This window comes from Vidua macroura, chromosome 7, assembly GCF_024509145.1.
Source record: "Vidua macroura isolate BioBank_ID:100142 chromosome 7, ASM2450914v1, whole genome shotgun sequence".
In the NCBI taxonomy this organism is placed as follows: domain Eukaryota; kingdom Metazoa; phylum Chordata; class Aves; order Passeriformes; family Viduidae; genus Vidua; species Vidua macroura.
This window is the reverse complement of record NC_071577.1, coordinates 28390619-28408779: the sequence shown is the minus strand read 5'-3', so window position 1 is coordinate 28408779 and position 18161 is coordinate 28390619. Positions and strand designations below refer to the sequence as shown.

The 18161-nt window shown below is 39.3% G+C and overlaps 1 protein-coding gene across 4 annotated transcripts in view; it reads right to left on the bottom strand.

The window, feature by feature from the left end:
* Positions 1-17445, bottom strand: part of PTPN4 (protein tyrosine phosphatase non-receptor type 4) — a 108955-nt gene extending 91510 nt beyond the window's left edge. For all 4 annotated transcript variants that reach the window (XR_008437811.1, XM_053981766.1, XM_053981765.1 and 1 more), the window contains exon 1: positions 17329-17445. Coding sequence is in view for 2 of the 4 variants with exons in the window: in XM_053981765.1 (XP_053837740.1) it covers positions 17329-17341 (13 nt within the window). In the remaining 2 variants the exon portion in view is untranslated. The remainder of the gene's footprint in view (positions 1-17328) is intronic.
* Between the last annotated feature and the right edge of the window lie 716 nt (positions 17446-18161).

Below are 18161 nucleotides of genomic sequence, written 5' to 3'. Positions count from 1 at the left end.
AACCTAAGTTCAGGAAAATTATTATATTTGCAGGTAACTTAAATTCAGATGCACATTTTACCATTTCAATATCAGTTTAATATCTGTAGAGTAAAACTAACATCCCCCAAGAAATACAGAAACAAGAAAAAACCACCAAACACTTTCATGCTGCTTGTTAATAACTATGCAAAGTAATGAAGTGCAGACTTAAGAAAAGGAAGGGATTATTTAGTACATTTGTTTGCCTAGAGCATCTCGTGTTTGACTTCAGGGATATGAAATATTTTGTATGTACCATAAATGGTACAGTATGTACATGCAAAAAAACAGTACAGGTTTAACTAATGATGTCCACACAAAATTATTCAAATAGGAGGTTTACAACCTATCTTGAGGGCAACAGGCTTCACCTCTTGAGCACACTGAGAAATGGAGGCTTTCTATTGATGCTGTTATTGATCACTTATTCTAAGAAAGAGATAAACAAGGAGCTTTGGAAAATATAAGGGGGAGAGGTAGAGAGGTTAAAGAAAAAAGCAGCAGAGATGAGGATTTCTAGAAGTAGGATGTGACAATATCACAGACAACTAGACTTTACTCTAACAAACTCTTTTTATTTTGACATAACCTGGCAGTGCTAGCTAACACAGCATCCCTGACCCACTCCTGAGTCTGGCCTCTTGCTTCCAGCCTTGCATCATCCTTTCCCTACTGCTGACATAGCCATTTGTATAGCCATATGGTAAACCAGAGTGGGGAAATAAGAAGCAACACAATTTTGGCAAAATTATTCTTCAGTCAGACCAATTCCCCAATATGACTCACTGTGCAGCGGCAAAAGCACTACAGCAGCACAAGGAGGGCAGCAGGTGGCCATGAAGAGAGGAAGGCTTCCTTCGTAGTCAAAACAAGGAAAACAGTAAAGGTATTAGCATCCAGCCAAATAAATATCATTCACTCATCCATTTTGTTAAAAGCCATTTCAAAAAAAGAATAAAAGGGTGGAAAATGGTGAAAAGATGAGGAAAATGTGAAGATAAATTCAAAACTGAAACTTTCAACTGTGTATTTCCTGAATATGGGGCAGAACACAGCCAGATAAAATGGGGTGATAACGAGAATCATCAATGGGATCTTTTTTTTTTTAATTATGAAGCAGAAGCAAGCATTTCATGTGATGAAAAAAATCTAAGAAAGTGAGCAAATTAAAAAGGAATTAAGAATGATGACAAGTGGAGTGGAAGGAGATGAAGGTGGAAAAACAGAGGAGCAATCACAAAAAAAGACAACAGCACATTCTTCTTTGAAGCACTGAAGACCAGAAATTTCATGTATTCCCTACCATTTCCATAGCTACTTATGGACACAATAAAAGTACAACTTCATTAAAAAAACAAAGCACACATCAAACCTGTTAATTTCCATATGTCAGTGCTGAAATAATGCCTTTCTTTTTATGTTTATCCAAATCATCTTAATATGTGTACACCTGAAACTGTTGCATCATTTCCCTACTTAACTGCTACAGACCTCCCTTAAAATTTCCTGCATTATTTAGGTCCCTTTCACCACTGAACACACAAGGACTTGCATACAATACAGCAAACAATGACAATGAAGAATCATTGGGAAGAAACAAGTGGCACATGATTTGTTTTGTGACTGAATCACTAATTTGTATCTTGTTTCAGGAGGTGCCAGGGGAAAGATTAAGACTATCGTGTTAATACAGACAATTCTGAAAAGGTCAAGTTCCCCAAAACACTATGAAAATTCCGTGACAAAATGCAGCCAAAGACATAACATGACGGAGGTGATGGAGATTGACAGTAAACTACTCTAAAGGGCTCCCTGCACTCTTTCATCTGAAGGCGGTGCAATGTCTGGCGTATCAAACAAAATGTAATGGTAGTTACCAGTGCAGACACCAGAGGAAGTTTTATTGAAGCTGTACTTAACTAAAAAAAGAAACTGAATAGAATATGCCCTGAAGTGCTAAATCTGACCTAAACCCCTATTTTTTTTTGTGCATTAAGAGGTCTCCAAAAGTACAATGTGGCTTAATACAACCCATAATGAGCAGCAAGACTCACCCTACTGTGCCTGTACTGGGAAAAGACTTGCACAGAACCTGGTATTTGCAGCACTTTCTATCTTCAAATTTATATACTCAGTAGGCGTTCAAAAGAAATATCTCCTTTTATCCAGTGATCTCAGAGTTTTACTGGGAAACTATTTCTCATTTATAAAGGAATAGAACAAGATGCAGAAAACCAAGTAATTTGCCTGTCATTACACAGTGAGTCAGTGGCAGCAGCCCACACTGGTCATACATCTCTTGCTGTTCTTATCAGGTACTGGCATTAGAATAAAGTCTTTTATAATAGTTACATCCATATGTATCAACAACATGATCCTCATAATTTCAAATTTATGCTCATTCTTTCTTTTGCTCTGAAAATGAACACTAAACTTATACAATACACTCTATTTAAAAGATAACACATTAGTGCCTTCTTTTTTCAGCCCAGTATTTCTCTGATTGAAAGATACCAGAAATGCTTTTGTGTTTGGGTTTACCATGAACATTTAACAATAGTTAAATATTCTACAGAATAAAAGTTATAGCTATATGTAGCTACATGTTAAAACCCCACAAACCTAGGAATGGATTTAGAATCAGTTGTATGTGGCTACATCAAGGAAGGTTCTCTGTATACAGGACACGAGTCTGATAGTCTCCATGTTATTCATCAGTGTCAGAATTACTGAGTTCCGGATCTTTTATCTGATCCAAGAGTGCACTCCCATTCTTATCTGCAGCACGTGCTGTGCCAGCCCTTTTGATGCAAAATTTTTCTCCCTGTGATATGAAAAGTGCATGAGTGCATGAGGGGTGGGGGGAGAATGACGATGACAGTACAAATGAACAAGGAACAGTAACACATAAACAAAAGATGAATTGTTAGAAAAAAGGTTAATTTATGCAACTCAAATAAAAAAATCTCCTCTAGTTAACAAGCAATTCTTAAAACCCACAGAACTTGGCATCAATTCTATGATCCTTTTAGCATATCATCTTTGGCACACAACCACAGGAAAGGTTGGATTTTATCTTCATCAATGACTTTGGCAGACCTTTCCAAAAAGGAAGACTGTTGTAACTGTTGCTAATACATTTTCCTACAACTAGTCTCTGCAGCAGAACTTTCATTTAAGTTTCTTACTGTGCACTCAGTTTTACCATTTGCCAGAATACTGATGGAGTCTAGACTTTAAGTCACAATTTTTCTTATCCTGCACATGTCGAAGTCCAAATAGATAAACTCATATTGGAGATAATGATTGCCACTTTTGCCAATGAAAAACAAATGCTATCCTGATATATGGAAATACAGAGGTTGTGCTATGAAGAGCTTCATGCCAGTGCATCCAATGTAACTGGCTTACAACTTTCAGCTCAGGCAGCAGGGGGTGGGTAGGCAAGGCCAAGTTGATTATGTAGCTGCTTGATATATCTTCTCCCACCTGAAAATGCCATGTAACTGTACGTACAGGGACAGACTCTGAAGACCTGTTGTGGGTAAAGAAGAAAACCACCAACAGCTGAAGGAAGAGAGAAAGCAGGATCTGCTCCTTCCTTTCCAAACATCTGTCATTATTGGCTCTTTCAAACAGATATTTAAATGTAGCATCCTGGATCTTGAGCCCCTGCATGATTGTTTCTGCTGCACCATGCCAATCAAAAACCTATCAATCCACACCAGCAATGAGCACACACCCCCATCACACTCTGGTGACAGATCATGACATGCACTGAGATGGTGGCACTGGACTTACAAAGGCAAAGGCAGTTGGATGAAACAACCTCCCTCCAGGAATGCTGCAGGCTCCCACAGGTGTGGGGAGCAGCCCCACCTGTACACATGCTCTTAAGCTTCTGATGTACGAATAGAACTCTTAAGTTGCCAGTGAATGTATAGATTCCCTTAAAAAACCAAAGTATGCATAACATTTAGAATAATTCTATTTTTAAATGCATGTTGGAATCTGCATAGCCATAGATAACCTTGTTTCACAGGATGTGCAGTGCTCAAGGGATGTATTCCTGTCAATAATACAACAGCAGGCAATACAGCAGTGAGAAGAGCCAAGGGGACATGGGCTTAACTATGCATGGCTAAGCTAACATCTTCTGGAAAGTGACCACCTGGCATCAGTGTAGGTCTTGGAACAGTAATTGCTACAGAAGAAAAATATTTATACACAGTAGCCAATGTTTAATTGGGCATAGGGAAAGGAGAAGGAATATATATATATATTTAGGTGTACTTGTCTATTAGACAGCTTAGTTAGCTATAGGTTACAAATTGAAAGATGATTTTCAGAGAGCAATGTTTTCTTTCTAAAATGGAAACTGACACTGAAATAATATTTTAAATTTACTTTCCATAATATAAGTTGTAAGTGCTTGGAGTCCAAGTCAAGGAGTAGAAGTTTTTAACTATCCCATGACATGAATTAATTTCTTACCTGTTCAAATATTATGTTCCATACATATTGATATTTTCTGCTTCCCTCTATTTTTATACATAAGATGTTTAAGATGCATAAAAAGACTCCATAAAACCTTTTTCCTCAAGAAATAAAAATAAAAAGTCCTCCTCCAAAAGTCAAGGCAAGTGGCTTCAGATGTTCAGCTTTCAATCCAGAATAATAAAAGAAAACTATTTTCTGAAAACATAAATTTCCTTCATAAGTTTGGATAGTTTCTTTACTCTGTCAAGCAGGCACAATTCCCTACAAAAATACCAAAATTGCATACAAGGTGGTTATATATCAATTCCGCTGAAAGGGTCTTAGAAGGTAAGTGGAAACAGAATATTTTTAGTAGGTCATAAGATACAAACATAAACCAACTATGTCATGCTGTTGTAGAGAGGGAATTCCTCAGATGAGGATACGGAGTCAGGCGCACAGCCCACGGGACAGATGAAGGTCCTCTCTCATGATTCTCAGTATTGCAAAACTTCAAATGGATTTGGTTTTAAACTTCCTAAACCAGATGCAGGTCAAGTAAGAACAGTCAAGAGACTGTTCCAATACCAAGCACTACCAAAATGAAACACCTGAAAAGGCACAATAATAAACCAGAAAGAATTCAGGTTACTTCATACAATACTGCAGAAATTGAATCTATTACAGCTTTCAAGCACTTTGAAACACAATTTTTATCCATATATAGCTGAAAGAATGCTTACTAAGACATTCAATGTTACATCAATTAGATAATAGATTCAGTTCTTTTATTATGGTAAAGAGGAGTGCAACACACTCACAGACCCTGTCCTGGGAGGAGAAAGAACTTCTGGAAAAGGGATGACAAGTACAAAACACAGTAAAGTGGTCAGGGAAGGATTTAGTTCAAATTTAGGACCATATTTTTGTCCCTGAGATAAATTTTTAACTACCTATTCCACAAACAAGGTATATACTTTGAAACAACATTCAATAAAGGGATTACCTGACAGTGGGGAGCTATGAAACACACTATGCTGTATCAAATAATAACTTCTATTCTTGCTCCATACCAATACTATATTTTATTATATTCATGTTTCAGGTTTTCTGGCACCTACTTGCATGAGCTGGATAGATTGCTGCTTTCCAAGTCTTCTCCATCTCCTATCACTTCTGGTATTTTCTGGTTTTTCCACTTCTATTTCTCCTTCTTGCATTCAAAACAAATGACAAACATTTGATGCAAAATGTATCAAAATGTTTCTGATATATTTGAGGTTGGCTGTCTAAGAACAGCAATGCCAAAGAAGATTGGTGATACCCACAAATATTTGACTCATGTCAAATAAAACATGAAGTACTCGGTTTGCCTTGCTTACTGTCATGAACAGTTTTTCATAAAGAAGCAGAAGACTGATAAATCTAAAAACACAGAGTGATGCTCACTTTTAGACAGATCTAAAATTATTTTTTGCCCTTTAGCAGAACCAAGTTTCCCTAACTAAACTATTTTTAGATGCCCATTATTATTTCTTCCAGCTTATAAATTTGTTATATTCAAAGCACCTACAAGAACAGAGGAAGGGCAAGAAAGTGTTTTAGGAAAAAAGAAAAAGTCATGTTTAATAAACTTTAAACATTAGCCTTACAAATTGTGCCAGCAACATTCCATTATCTTGTTTCGATAAATGCTGAACAGCCTGGGAAATTAAAAGAAGCTTCATGTTGCAGTGACAAAATTAAGATAGGTTTTGGTGTACCTATCAGTCAGTTGAAATGCAGACATTAACATACTAACTTTGTGGATCCTTGAATGACATAAGTGTCAAGATGAAAGCAGCTGACTCAAATGCAATCTGAATTAGAAGTGGAAAAGGAAATGGGGAAGAACTTTAAGGAACCAACAGAAGATCTAATTTCACTTTACTTTTTTTTCTTTTTTGCATGGTAACACCATGACAGGATTTAAATCCTAAATGCATATAATTCCAAATGACAGCACTGAACAACAAATGGCTCTGCATTGTCTGTATTACCAATCTTGCTCCTCACCATACTCTATCTTGCCTCTCTTTCCCTTCATCACCAGCAAAACACTTCTCAGGGTGCAGTGTAAGTTGCATCTGAGGAGTCTTTCCACTCCAAGTGTTAGGACAGAGAAGGACTAGAGACAGGCCATGCTTCCCTATGTCTCCACCAAACTGAAATGTTTCTCAAGTGCCAAAACGTGCACCTGCTCATGCAGCAAGGTAGGTGAGGAGGGCACTGTGGGTCTGCACCTCAAGTGACTGGACTGGTGGCAGCAAGTCTCAGCATCAGTTGGTTCTCAAGATGAAATTCCACAAAGAAGCTCTTAACACCTCCTTCTCACACAGAACCAGAGTGTCTGGTGAGTAGAAAATAGGAGATTAGGAGGGTGGGGAAAGGCAACTGTCATCTAAAAGGCACTACTGGTACCTTGACTTGGTTTTCTGAACTATCAGCAACAGTGAAAAGTAAAATGAGAACACAGAAAAATCCATTAATCTGAATACCCTGCTGACAACCAGAACAAAACTCTTCCCCAGGTGGTAACACTGTACCATTACCTGATGGGAACTGCACGAGCTGCCCAAAAGCAACACCACTCAAAGGGCTCATTTAAAAGGCAGTAAAGCATTACTGAACACAGAGTGCTGTACTTCACATCACATAATCTTTGGACTACTTCAAAAGACAAACATCAATTTTCTAAAGCTTCTGGTGTGCTCAAACCACCTCCCTGAAGATAATCTCACTTCATAGAACCCACCTAAAAACTTCAGGATCAAAGGAACTGTTCCAGATGACATGGCCTGAGGTGTAATATGAACACTAAAGGCTGGAAGTAGTTCCAGCATAACCCTGCACAATCACAGGTTGGTCACTTCTGCAATTGTTAGGTTTGGAGGAGAGGATATGCTTTACACTGCATGAGTTGAACAGATGAAAATTAACCAAACAACTCCATTCTTTGAAGATTATTTTTACATTTTCATCACAATGTAAGAACAGGAGGTTATACCTAACACTTGGTTGATCTCTGAGGAAAAATCCACCAGTGAGTATTTTACTAACAACCTTAACACAGAGTGCAAGATGCAAAATAACATTAATAGAGCATGAGAGAAAAGATAAAAATTACACTCTTTTGGAATGCTGAATGTAAATACATCATTTTCAAATGAAACTGTCAAACATCTTGTTGTGGTGGTAAAAACCAAATCACTATGCAAAATGATAATACAAGAAAAGTCAATTGTACGTTTCTAATAATAAATGCTCTTGTGGCTTTTGAAGTCACAAAAAAACTCTTGGCTGAATTGAAGCATTGATTTCTGTAGTTATTTATGTGCAGTTCCTATTAGAATTCTATTGAATTCCTTGAATGGTGAATGGAAGTGCTTTTGAAAACACACACAAAAAACTGTTAAACAAGGGACAAAGTAAATGGAGAGTGTCGCATTGCCAAAAAGTTTCAAAAAGTCAACAGAACATTTCAACATTATTTGGAGTGCAAGCATGTATGACAAGGTTTGACAGAAAATAAGTCTAATACAAAAACAATATACAAAATACATTTCCCCATCACTCCTGAAGAGGAAGCATAAACACTGGTATTTGCTTCTCAGAGGTTATTTCTAAATAACTTGCAATATTCTTGAAATATAATCTATAGTAAAACATAGTTTTATTTTACAGAATTTTAAAATGCTATCACTCCATCTTTTTGTCCACTATACACCCAATATGATGACCTTTTACTTACTATGCACACAGATATATCCAAAGTGTATATTCTGTTAATTTTGCTAAGAAAATAAGGATATTTCTACACTGCCAAAAGAAAAGGTTTCACTGTGGGTTTTTCTGAGTACTAATAAGAGACATTTAAGTCTGGAAAGCATATTTTTAGGATGTAGTTTTCTGTTTACAGCAGAAAAATAATAACATTAATAAGTTTATCTTCAGAACTTCTGTATCAGCCTATTTTTATTTTAATAGAAACCACATTTGTTTTCTCATTGAAAGTAATGAGTACTTCTAAATTAATCTTACCACAGAGTGCTCTTCAGCAATTTAAGTAGCATCTTATTTTGAAGCAATTTAAAATTATTATTATTATTACAGCATTACTCAATACATATATGAATTCTTTTTTCTATTTTTCCTAATTACTCATGGCACACTCATTCTGCTGAACTATGGCAACTTCTTTGAATCTGCAGTTCCACATCTGTGTCCCTAACACGATGACATAATTTGCTATCACACACCACTATCCGATGAGGGATGGATCTCTGGTCATATAATGCATCCCAGCTTATTGTACACAACTGCTGGAACACACACAGTTATCATGGCACACCACAACACAAAATATATTCAAATGAATATGAAAGACTCCAGTGAAAAAAGGCTTTTGCAGATACCAGAGCTGCTACAATCATTTCCCACAACAGTTAGAATGAATCTGTTTGTCTGGCAAACAAAGGAAAAAAATACTGTAAAGAGGTGGATTGGAAAATGCTTACATCAATGTAACTTAGAAATAGAAAACAGAGATTTGACAAAGTAGCTTTACTGGAAACATAAGTTCTATTCAAAGGTGGTTGAACATGAGCTGAAGTTTCAGATGTTAATCAGGTTTCTCTTTCAAGATACTCTCTCACATACATTTCATTAGTATAATTTCTACAAAGCACTTTTATTTCTGTTTTCTCAGGACTACGTGTATGTGCTTCCAATGCCAAAGAAGTTATTATCTACATCACCCTTATTCAGAGAAAGATGCTTTTAATGAAAATCCTGCAGAAAGCATCCAGCATTAATGAGCTCCCATATAGCTTTCCTGTAAAAGGAGGGAGAACCTATATAACTGGGGAGGGGACAGCACAACGATCATTAAAAGGAGGCAATGCTTCTGCTACTAACTACAACTGAGTCTTTTAATTGCTCACTTCAGTTTTATTAAATAGCTTACAGCTATCTAGAGAATTTCTAATCTTACATTTAATTAATCTCAAGAATGAAGTTCTCCTGCAGGAATTTCCTCTTGGAGGACTTTCTGTCAGATGTTCATTTTCAATCTATTTTCTAGTCCTCTACTGAGGAATTCTGTTCTAAGTGTAACTGTATGTACACATCCTTAGTGGTTACTCACACCTCATTTTCTTACTGTACATCTCTCAATCCTTCAAGCGGCATGTTTTTGAAAGCAGCAATATTTTAATTAATATACTTATGATGTCTGTTATTCAAATCTATACAATTTACTTAACTATTGCAAAGCTTGAACATAATCTAGAGTTTCTGCAAGCAGGGGGATTGTGGAAAGTCAAAAATAGCTTTACCAAAAGAACCCAGGGAAGATCCACCACACTGCATCCCTCCCCAGGCACACACTCACATGGTCACTTCCCCAAACAGATCCAGGAACTGCAGAACAAAATACTCAAATCTATACCATGAGAAAAGGGAAGAGGCTGTATCACCAATACTGTAAGTCTCTTAAGTAATAGCAAACCTATTAGGTGAAGGTGCCAAAAAATTGTAACCACATTACACCACCTGGGAAAGCAAAGCAAAAATAATGTTTTCCCAACAACAAACTCCAAAATTATTTCCTTAGTCCAAATTTGAACATCTAAGGCCACTTCCAGCCTGAGTAGTTTACAAATCTGACTTACATGGTATATTTTAACCTATCATACAATGAAAGGAGAAGCAAAATATTAATTAGGAAGGGTTAAGAAAGGTAAGAAACTTTTGCCACCATTAACGTTCTGTCCCTCCTCACCTAGCTGCATGTATAGCAAACTTGAGAAGAGATGACAGAACCACAACTAGCAGCAACTGCACCAGCTCTTACTACTGAAAAATCTAAATCAGTAGTCTCACTTAAGCCCACAGGAAACAAATAAGCCAAAAAAAAAAAAAAAAAAAAAAAAAAATCAAATCATTTGGAGGTAAGACCCCATAATATAACGGGTGTGTTTGTTCCATTGTAATACAACTTCCGCATTTCAGTTTCTCCCTCCTGTGGTAGTGTGTGCTATGATTATTTCAGTACAAACTTCACAACAGGTCATGACATTTGTGGACAATTAAAAAAAAGGATTTACCTCTCCTTTTTCATTATGCTTACCAAACCCCTACACACTTTAACATTATTATAGGGCAGCTGTCCTTCTCCTCTTTTCTATCCTGACTTAGACAAAGATGATATACCCCTTCAGTTTTAGAGGCAGACAAATTTCAGTCTTTCAAAACCTTATTTTTATAAATATTACATCCTTCCAAATATTAAAGAGATCTGCTCCATGGAAAGCAGGTGCACTTGGATGAGCTAACAGGATACACTGTCTCCTTACAGAATCAACACACAAGTCTAAAACATAGTAAGTGGGGAATTACTTGTAGATTAGGATTCCCATCCATAGCCTCATTTGCACTCAAGTACTAAAAACAGACTGTGGCATCAATCCTAACTGCAGCCTGCCTCCCAAAAAAAAGACAAGAGCCTCTTCCAAGGGAAGTCTTAATAGCAGCTCACAGTTTGGAGGTTACAGGCCACAGATTTAAAATTCAAATGCCAAGTTCCATAAAATTTTATTTTTAAGTCAAACAAATTGATACACATCTCTTCTCCAAGAGCAAAGGTTTTCTAAATAGGGGGACTATAAACTAGAAAAAATTTAAGAGCAGTACTGAGGCTCTATGCAGTTTAGAGACAATGCTGGCATATGCAGTGCACACACACAATTTGTATGGGAAAAAACAACTTACAATGCAACACATTACTGGACATCAGCATTGGTCAACTTTAACCCTATTTACACATCAAAAGACAAAAATATATCTCAGTTTTTCAGATGATGCTAAAAGCTTGTTGCACGTATCAAGAGAGACAAATGCAAAGTGACATATGTTAATTTTAACTCTCTCCAAAGCCCATTTTTCATGGGAAGACTGCAGGGTTTTTCCCCAAAAACATCTCTGAATTCACTGACAAGGCTAATAGAAACAAAACAAGCCCAGTTTTATTACGTGATCTTCCTCCTAAATTGTCATTTTTTAAAAGCAAAAGCATTTAATCATAGATGTAAAATCTGAGAAGCATTTTTTTTTTTTTTTTGGTACCAAGAGAAATATATTACATTTTGGATTATTTTTTGTTCAAATCAGTTATAAGAGCTTAATTACAATTAACATGTTTTGCAACTTCATGCCTTAGGAAAATATAAGGGAAAGCACCATCAAGAAATTATCTCTTGGTCCAGATAAAAAACTGTGCTAAGTTGGAATTTCAGAGAGCATTAACAGTTCTTCCACTGACTGGTGTATTTTCCAGGTGCTCTTACTGACCATGTGATAATTTCTCTACCTGAAGGACAGGAATTAACAACCTTTCCAGTTTATTCAAGCCTGAATTAAGTATGAAGTTACTTCAGCACTGCATCTCTGTTGGCATATACGAGCGAGCACAAGTTTTGGTGTGTCACACTTGAATTTCTCCTTTGAAAAAAAACAGCTTTGCAGTGTTATCAAATCCATTTGCTGGATTCTTTTGCAAATACCACCTTCCACTGTGACCAGAAAACACAGAAATCTCGCTTGTTAACCTCCTCCAAGACAAAGTATGCCAGAACATCTCTGAGACAAAGGAGCCACAGCAGGCTCTTTAACCAGCTGCTGCATGGACAGCAATCTGCTGCAGATACAGTTTCAATTTCTGGTTTTAAAGCTGATATAAAAAAAACCAAACAACTTAACTAAGTATCATTTTCTCATCTAAGAAAACACCACTTATGTAACTTTTCTTGCACTCAATAATTGACACAAGCTTCAGAGCACTACTGATATAATTTGTTTCTCGTGTCTGTCTTCTGCAGCAGACACAAAACATTCTTTGGAGGTTTGGTTGGTTGGGTGGGTTTTTGGGAGGGTGGGTGATTTGTAGGTCAGAGAGATGTCGGTACACTAATGCAAAAAAACTAGCCAAAGGACTCAGGAAAAGCTAAAATACACTCAACTGTCTTAAAAGCTAATATCTTTCTGGAGACAAAATGAGGATCATTGCTTAATGCAAGCACAGTTAACAGCACAAAATCAAGTCAATTAAAATTGTTACTCATAGCAAACACCAGAAAAGAGCTTACATTTTTTTTCCAATTAGCTTATTAACACTATCAAACAAAATAGCAAAATCACATAGAACTCAATACCTTCAGACTTCAAACTGATGTTTCCCAAGAAAAAGCACCAGTCAGAACAAGGTTTTGACTAGCAGATATTTAGCAATTTTTAATTTAAAATCCAAAACTCAGGCTAATAAGAAAACTGAATACATCCTCCTTAAATCTAATCTACACCATTAATTTTTAAAAAAATCAAAATTCCAAGTATGAAAATGTTAATCTGTAGCAGCACTACATTTTATTGTCATTTGAAGCTCTGGGCTTTTGGTCATGCAGAATAATTCAGTTATTACTCTCTAATCTAGTTACTCTGAAAAAGATAAGAAATACACAGAAAGGCAATGTAAGAATGCACATGCCATAAGAAGTGGGTTGTCTATTTCTTCCTCATCGATCTTGGGGTCAGACTGAAAACTGTGAAGTGGCCATGAAGAGCTCACTTCACACTCTAATCAGTGAAAATATTTCCCAGAGCATTCTTCATTACAGATCATAAATACTCATAATCAAAAGACTGTTTATTTTTAAATGGATATTAGCCATTTCCCCCTTTCTCATGTAACTGTAGAGATGGCAATGTCTCATAAACCACACAAATGGAATTGCATTTATCATCCAATAGTCACAGTAAACTTGTCCAAGAATAATTGCAGTGTGAGACAAAGTAGGGTGCCAAGAGAGGCCTAATTGCATCACCCTACCAAGTCTTTGTTTGAAGGTACATAAGCTGAGAAAGGAGAAACTGGTTCAATTCTCACATTTCAAAGAGAAATTCATCAAGTTATGTTTGTCTGATCTACTGTGAATCTCTGTGACCAGCAGCTGTAACATTCTGTGGCATGCACTGGGACACTGCATCCAACCAGCACAGATTTCAGTGTGCTGTTAACCAGATTCTTTTAACCTACACATCTGGACATTGAATTCTGGTATGTCAGCACATCAATAAAACTTCTGTGAACACTTTAACTGCAATAAACTTGAAGTAATTTATTTTGTAAGTGGCAAACAGCAATAGTTTTCTAATTCTGAAATTCTCCAAAATAAAGATGGAAATATTGAATATGTACCTGCATATATAATGCTATAATAATTATAGACGTGTGTATATATATATAGATATATATACAGACTTTAAAGGAACTCCAAAGTTCTAGAAATTAAAGGTTTTCAAAAGCCTAGAGAAAATTGGTTTTGTGCTACTTCAGTGGATTACAAGTCCTGAAGGAAAAACAGCCTCTGTTCCCAAACAAGCATCTATGAACAGCTGGTCCAGACAGCAAAGACCTGCTGTTGTATCACCAGCCCACTGCTGAGCTCCTTGGGTTTTGTCTCCTACTTGGGCCATTCTCCCCTTCCTTTGCTCTTCCACCTTCACATTTCCTTCTTTCCCCCATGAACAAGTCCATATTATACACATACATGAACCATTTTTACAGTTATTTAGGTCGGAGGACATTAATACCCATGAGAATTTTGTCTGGCCATTTAATGAAAAGTGACAGCACCAGAGTGAAAGTGTTGTATTAAAACAAACAAACAAACAAACAAACAAAACAAAAACAAAAAACCAAACAAAAAAAAAAACAACAAAACAAAACAAAAAAAACCAAAAAACAACCAGTCAACCATCTACTGAAAGATTCTCTTGTTTGACCATTTTTTAATTGGTGAGAATGGAAGTGAGGTGACATAGAAACAGGATGTGAAGGCATGGGATTCATATGATCTTGCACCAAATATAAACCAAACTGAGGGAAGGGAAGAACTAGACACAATCATGATGAATCAGAGGATCAAACTATTGATAGTAAGAAGACAAACCACAGAAATGTACTATTTATCAGTTTAAGGAAAATAGTCTAACATTGATTCCAAGACAAAAAAAAAAGTGATGCACATGTCTACTGCTTGTTTTAATTAAAGTTTTGACCAGTTGAAAAGTTAGAACAGAATATTCAAACCATTGTAATTTTAAGAAGACATTTACCCAACCCATTGACCACATCCAAAGCCTGAAGTGCCCCGAGCAAGCTGCTCTTTTTCCCACATACAGGTGAGCTGAGGCCTGACCCATCCTGGCTACCTTCCCCTCCAGTGTAACCTCCCCTCAGTTCTCAGTGTGCATCCCACTTTCTATATGTGCACACAAACCAATGCACAAAACTCCCATGTACACTCAACAAAATCCTTATAAAGTAACAGCCATAAATAATGGCCCAGTGAAATGGAGCCCCCGATGCTGCTCAGGACCTTTCAGCAGTGCTGTTTTAATATGAAAGCAACCTTTTAGAAGTGCCTTTATCCCCAGTAATCATGTCACACACCATTGTATGAGCCTGCCAGCCCTGGAGCTCTGCATGCCCAGAAGCCCCTATGACATCACACAAACACAACCAAACATTCACACACAGCAAATGCCCACGACAAACACAGGCCTGATGTCAACTGAACCAATGCTGGAGCTCAAGTTCCTGCAGCAACTTCTGTGCAGGTGGATCCATCTGCCCAAAGAGGGGCCACTGCAGGATCTGAGCCAAAATGAGGTACCCTGAGTATTAACTTACCATATATTTCAAATATGCTAATGGCAGTGACATGTAAATAGTACTGCATGAACCCTGCTCATTAACAGAGAGCTCATCCACTCCACAGAGCCATTATTCTAAATTACTTAGAATAAGTAATTTAGCATTACTTCTAAATTTACAGGATTTTGGTTTTTATTCACACTTTAAAAATATAGCTGCTAATAATTAATTAATTCTAGTCACAGAAAAACAGTATTGGCTTAACTTTCCTGCTACTATGGTGTAAGTGTACCCAACCCTGAAATATTTTTAGCAAGAGTGTTCATCAATACTATTATGTACAACCTAAATTAGACATTAACAGGACATAAGAATTGTAAAGTATGGCAACAAACAATACATTCCACGGACAATTTTGCTGAATAAGAAGTAACCATCCCAGTAAACCCTAAACAGGTAAATTTGATTCCAAACAAATTTAACTGCAAACATAAGGAAAACATACTGAAAGGTAAAATTATTTAATACATTTCTGCTTGTGAGGAATATCCATTTGTATTTCAATGTTTAATCTGACTTAGAAAAACTAAAATTAAAAACACACACATCATCTAAAAATACAAAGAAACTGTAATGACAACAAAATTACAGCCAAAAAAAAAAAAATTGGACCAACAGTACATTTCTGAGTTTATGAAGTAAAAACTTGCCTGGGAAACATATTGACACACGTGTACATATCTGTAAGCTTATCACCCAGAATCATATTTTATCAACATGGTGCAAGCCAGAGTCATGCCAATATGTAAAAACAACTTTTTAGGTCAGTGAAGCAAGAAATCCATTGTCAAGAAAATGGCATCTATAAGATTACAATACTGAATATATTATGTTCAAGCAATGAACTGGAAAACTTTCCTACAGTATACATATCAAATAAGAAATGGGTTTACCAATTCTAATGTAACTCATTCCTGTATTCCTGCAACGCACATTTACCATGTGACGAGCACACAATGCCTGCATGCGTGTGAACACGTCGGTGGCTCCCAACATTACAGAGCACTTATTTGCCAAAACAAGCAGGCAAACGTGCACTCACAAAACCCCCTTACCACTGAACGCTGAGTTTAGCTCAGGGCAAGAGAAATGCCCCGTGGGTGAGCAAATGTATGTGCACACTGCAGTCTAACAATTATTCTTCAGCAGAGATCCATTAGCACTTCTGTAATACACAAGTCACACGAATATTTTCTATCTCACAGTTCAAAAAATTCTAACAGCTTGGCCACGCTGAAGTCCTGGATGGGTGTAACTAACAGCATAAAGTTCATTCACGTGTATTTTACATCTGAACGATGTATATCCTTCGAACAGACCAGAGGTGGGAACATCTCACGTACACTGGCAGCTATCTAGTTTTAGCTAGTAGCTCTTGGAGATTTTTGAAAGGAAAAAGACGTTATGCCTCTTCCAGCCGGTGCTGCAACAGCATGCACGAGTTAACCCATCACCAGGTACACGAAAAGCCTCTGTCGCATACAGACACAGCGATTATACAAGCCTTCTGCTCGAGGGAGACACTAAAAATGTACCAGAGGAATGCAACGACAGCACTCAAACCTATTTTCCCTGCCCATAACCAGGGCAACGCGCACATGTGCCTAGAAAGCACAGGATCGCAAAGTTTTTTATAAAACACGCTAAAATAAAAATCCGTTTCAGGCGTTCGGCGGAGTTCACTGCGTTTTAGAGACCCCGACCTGCCTCCGCAGCTCGTTCCCCTCGAGGCTATTTACGGTCCCCCCCTCCAGCTCCACACAACCCCCACACCCCCTTCGCCACAGGGGAGCCGGCTCTCCCGTTTTTTCGGCGGGGGGAACCGGAGGGAGAGCGCACACACACAGGCCCCCACCACGCAAAAGGGCTCAGGGCAGAGTCGCTCCCCGCCCGCGGCGACCTGAGCGCGAAGTTGCGGGAGGGGGAGCGGGTGGGTTACAGCACAGAGACGCGGCTCGCAGCACCCCTCGTCCCCCCCAGCCCGGAGCCCCGAGCGCGCCGGCGGCCGCCTTTACCTTCATGTAACATCCACGTCCTGGTTCCAGATGGAGCGGGGAGCGCGGAGGGAAGAGGCGCGGGGGCTGCGCGCTCGCGCCGCTGCCGCCCCGCACGACCCCCAACCCGCCTCCGCGGGCGCGCGCACGGGCACGCGCGCCGCAGACGCTCGGGCACGCGCAGCGCCCGCACCCCCCGCGGGATCGAGACCGGGAGCGGAGGCGCCGCTCGCCGCCCCCCACCTCAGTCTTCCCGCAGCGCCCGCCCGAGCCGCAGCCTCGGGAGCAGCGACAGCAGCCGCCCCGCGCCCCGCCGCAGCGGCGAGCGCCGCATCGTACTGCAGCGACTGGGCCGAGGGAGCGGGGGAATGAGAGTGAAAAAGAGCTGGGGGAGAAGAGGACGGAGGAGCCCCGGGGGGAAGGCGGAGGACACCCCCACCCTCCGGCCTCTCCTTCCCCCCCTCTCCTCACAGCGACCGGCCGGAGGGGCCGCACGGGCCGGGGCTCTGCCTCACGGGGCGCGGCACTGCCTCGCACGGACCGGCGGCTGCCCCGCGCGCAGCCCCGGCCGGGAGGCAAATGGGACCGGGGGGAGGTAAAGCGCCGGGGCGCTGCGGAGGCGCCTTCCCTGCCGGCGAGCGAGCGAGCGCCCGTGGGAGAGGAGGGGGGAGGACCTGCAGCCTCCTCCCCTCATCGCCGCCCTCCTGCCCGCCTCACGCGGGCAGCATAGCAACCAACATGGCGGCTGCGCAGTCACCCGGCGGCGGGCGGGAGGCGGCCCCCGAGAGCTCGCGAGAGCCGATGGAGGGCGAGCGCTGTGCTCTCCCTGCTATTGGTCCGCCATGTGCCCAAAG